The sequence below is a fragment of the Crocodylus porosus genome, unplaced genomic scaffold (genome assembly GCF_001723895.1).
Source record: "Crocodylus porosus isolate Cpor-Errol unplaced genomic scaffold, CroPor_comp1, whole genome shotgun sequence".
Classification (NCBI taxonomy): Eukaryota; Metazoa; Chordata; order Crocodylia; family Crocodylidae; genus Crocodylus; species Crocodylus porosus.
Genome location: NW_017728931.1, coordinates 137,281,397 through 137,283,011, shown reverse-complemented (window position 1 = coordinate 137,283,011; position 1,615 = coordinate 137,281,397). Strand labels below are relative to the sequence as shown.

The following is a 1,615-nucleotide window of genomic DNA, read 5'->3' as shown; positions in this document are numbered from 1 at the left end:
GGAGGAGGAGGAGGAGGAGGAGGAGGAGGAAGACACCCGCACCCGCCCGAAGATGGAGGTGTCCGCGGATCAGCCGCGGTGGGTCAGCCACCACCACCCGGCCGTGCTCAACGGGCAGCACCCGGACTCCCACCACCCCGGGCTGGGCCACTCCTACATGGACCCCACTCAGTACCCTCTGGCCGAGGAGGTGGATGTACTTTTTAACATCGATGGACAAGGCAACCCCGTGCCCCCCTACTACGGCAACTCGGTGCGAGCCACCGTGCAGCGGTACCCGGCGGCCCACCACGGTGAGTGCGGGGCCCGGGGGTGGGAGCCCCCTCCGCCCGCACCCCGCGGCCTGCAGAGCCGGGGCCTAGCGGACACACGGAGCCGCCGAGGCCCGCAGCGCCGGGACAAAACCCGGGCTAGTGGGGAACCAGCGGATTAGGGTTGCTCTTTTTTTTTTTTCTTTTTTTTTCTTTTTTGTGGAGGGCTGGGGGGGGAGGCAGGGGGAAAAAAAAGTCCTTTTAGGGTTGTTTTCCAAGAGGGGCTTGCAGGGGAGAAGAGCGGGGGCGAGAGCAACCAGGAGGGCACGGCTGTAGCTCGGGGTCGGTGTGTGCGCGGGGCTGCGCGTGTGAGCCGCTCCGCTTCAGCCCGGAGTGGGGACGGTGCAGGGACGTGCGGGCTCGTCCACACGCGGGTGCCAGCTCCCGGCTCATCACGCGTGCCAGGCGGGCAGCTGGAGCCTCCGCGCCATGGCTGGCCGGGAGTGCGTACACACACACACACATATATATATATATATACACACACACATATATATGTGTGTGTGTGTGTATATATATATGTGTGTGTGTGTGTGTGTATGTATATATGTGTGTGTGTATGTATATATACACACACACGTATGTGTATGTATATACACAGGCACATAGGTATGTCGAGAGAGATGCGTACATGCGGGCTCTTCGGCAGGCCCGGGTCGGGGCCTTGGCGGGGGAGGCGCACTTCGCGTGTGACGGGCCCCCGGGGGTCCGGGCTGCGCAGCCGGCGGGGACAGGGACTTGCCGCAGGACCCCTCCTCCTTGCTGAGTGCGGGGCTGCGGCCGGCGCCGGCCTGCCCTGCCGGGAGCCTCAGTCAAACAATTATTTCCGAGGATCAGCAGCTTTTTCTCCGAGGGCTTTCCCCTCACCCCCCCGCCCCCCTCCCTTTCAAATCTCTCTGCAGAGAGTGGAAGTGCGGTCGCTCTGATCTAGCCCCGATATTAGTGACTCCGCCGCTTCCTGCAGGCGCTCAGCCGGGCCGGACCCCGGCGGTGCCCGGAGCCCCCGGCCGGCCCCGCCCCGGGCTCCCCCGCTTGCTGCTCTCTCCCCCGGGCGTGGATCGGGGCGAGGCACCTCCACCTCGGGGCGCTGGGGACAGCCCGTGTTTAAAATCCCACTCCCAAATAAAATCGTACGTACAGCCAGGGCCGGCGGAGCTGGGCTGGGCAGCGGGCCGGATTGAACAGCTCCAGGGCCGGGGGCGCCGGCGTGTGCGCGCCTGGGTGACTCGCTGCGGCTGAGCACCGCTTCGCAGGGCGCTGGACCCCGCCGCGAGCCCGGGGGGGCGGGTGGAGGGGAGAGGGGG

The 1,615-nt window shown here is 65.8% G+C and overlaps 1 protein-coding gene across 1 annotated transcript in view; it reads left to right on the top strand.

Moving 5' to 3' along the window:
• Positions 1–6: 6 nt before the first annotated feature.
• GATA3 (GATA binding protein 3) overlaps positions 7–1,615 on the top strand; it is a 20,357-nt gene continuing 18,748 nt past the window's right edge. Inside the window, exon 1 of the mRNA XM_019543977.1 lies at positions 7–424. Within this exon, the coding sequence (XP_019399522.1) occupies positions 53–424 (372 nt within the window). The 5' untranslated portion in view covers positions 7–52. The remainder of the gene's footprint in view (positions 425–1,615) is intronic.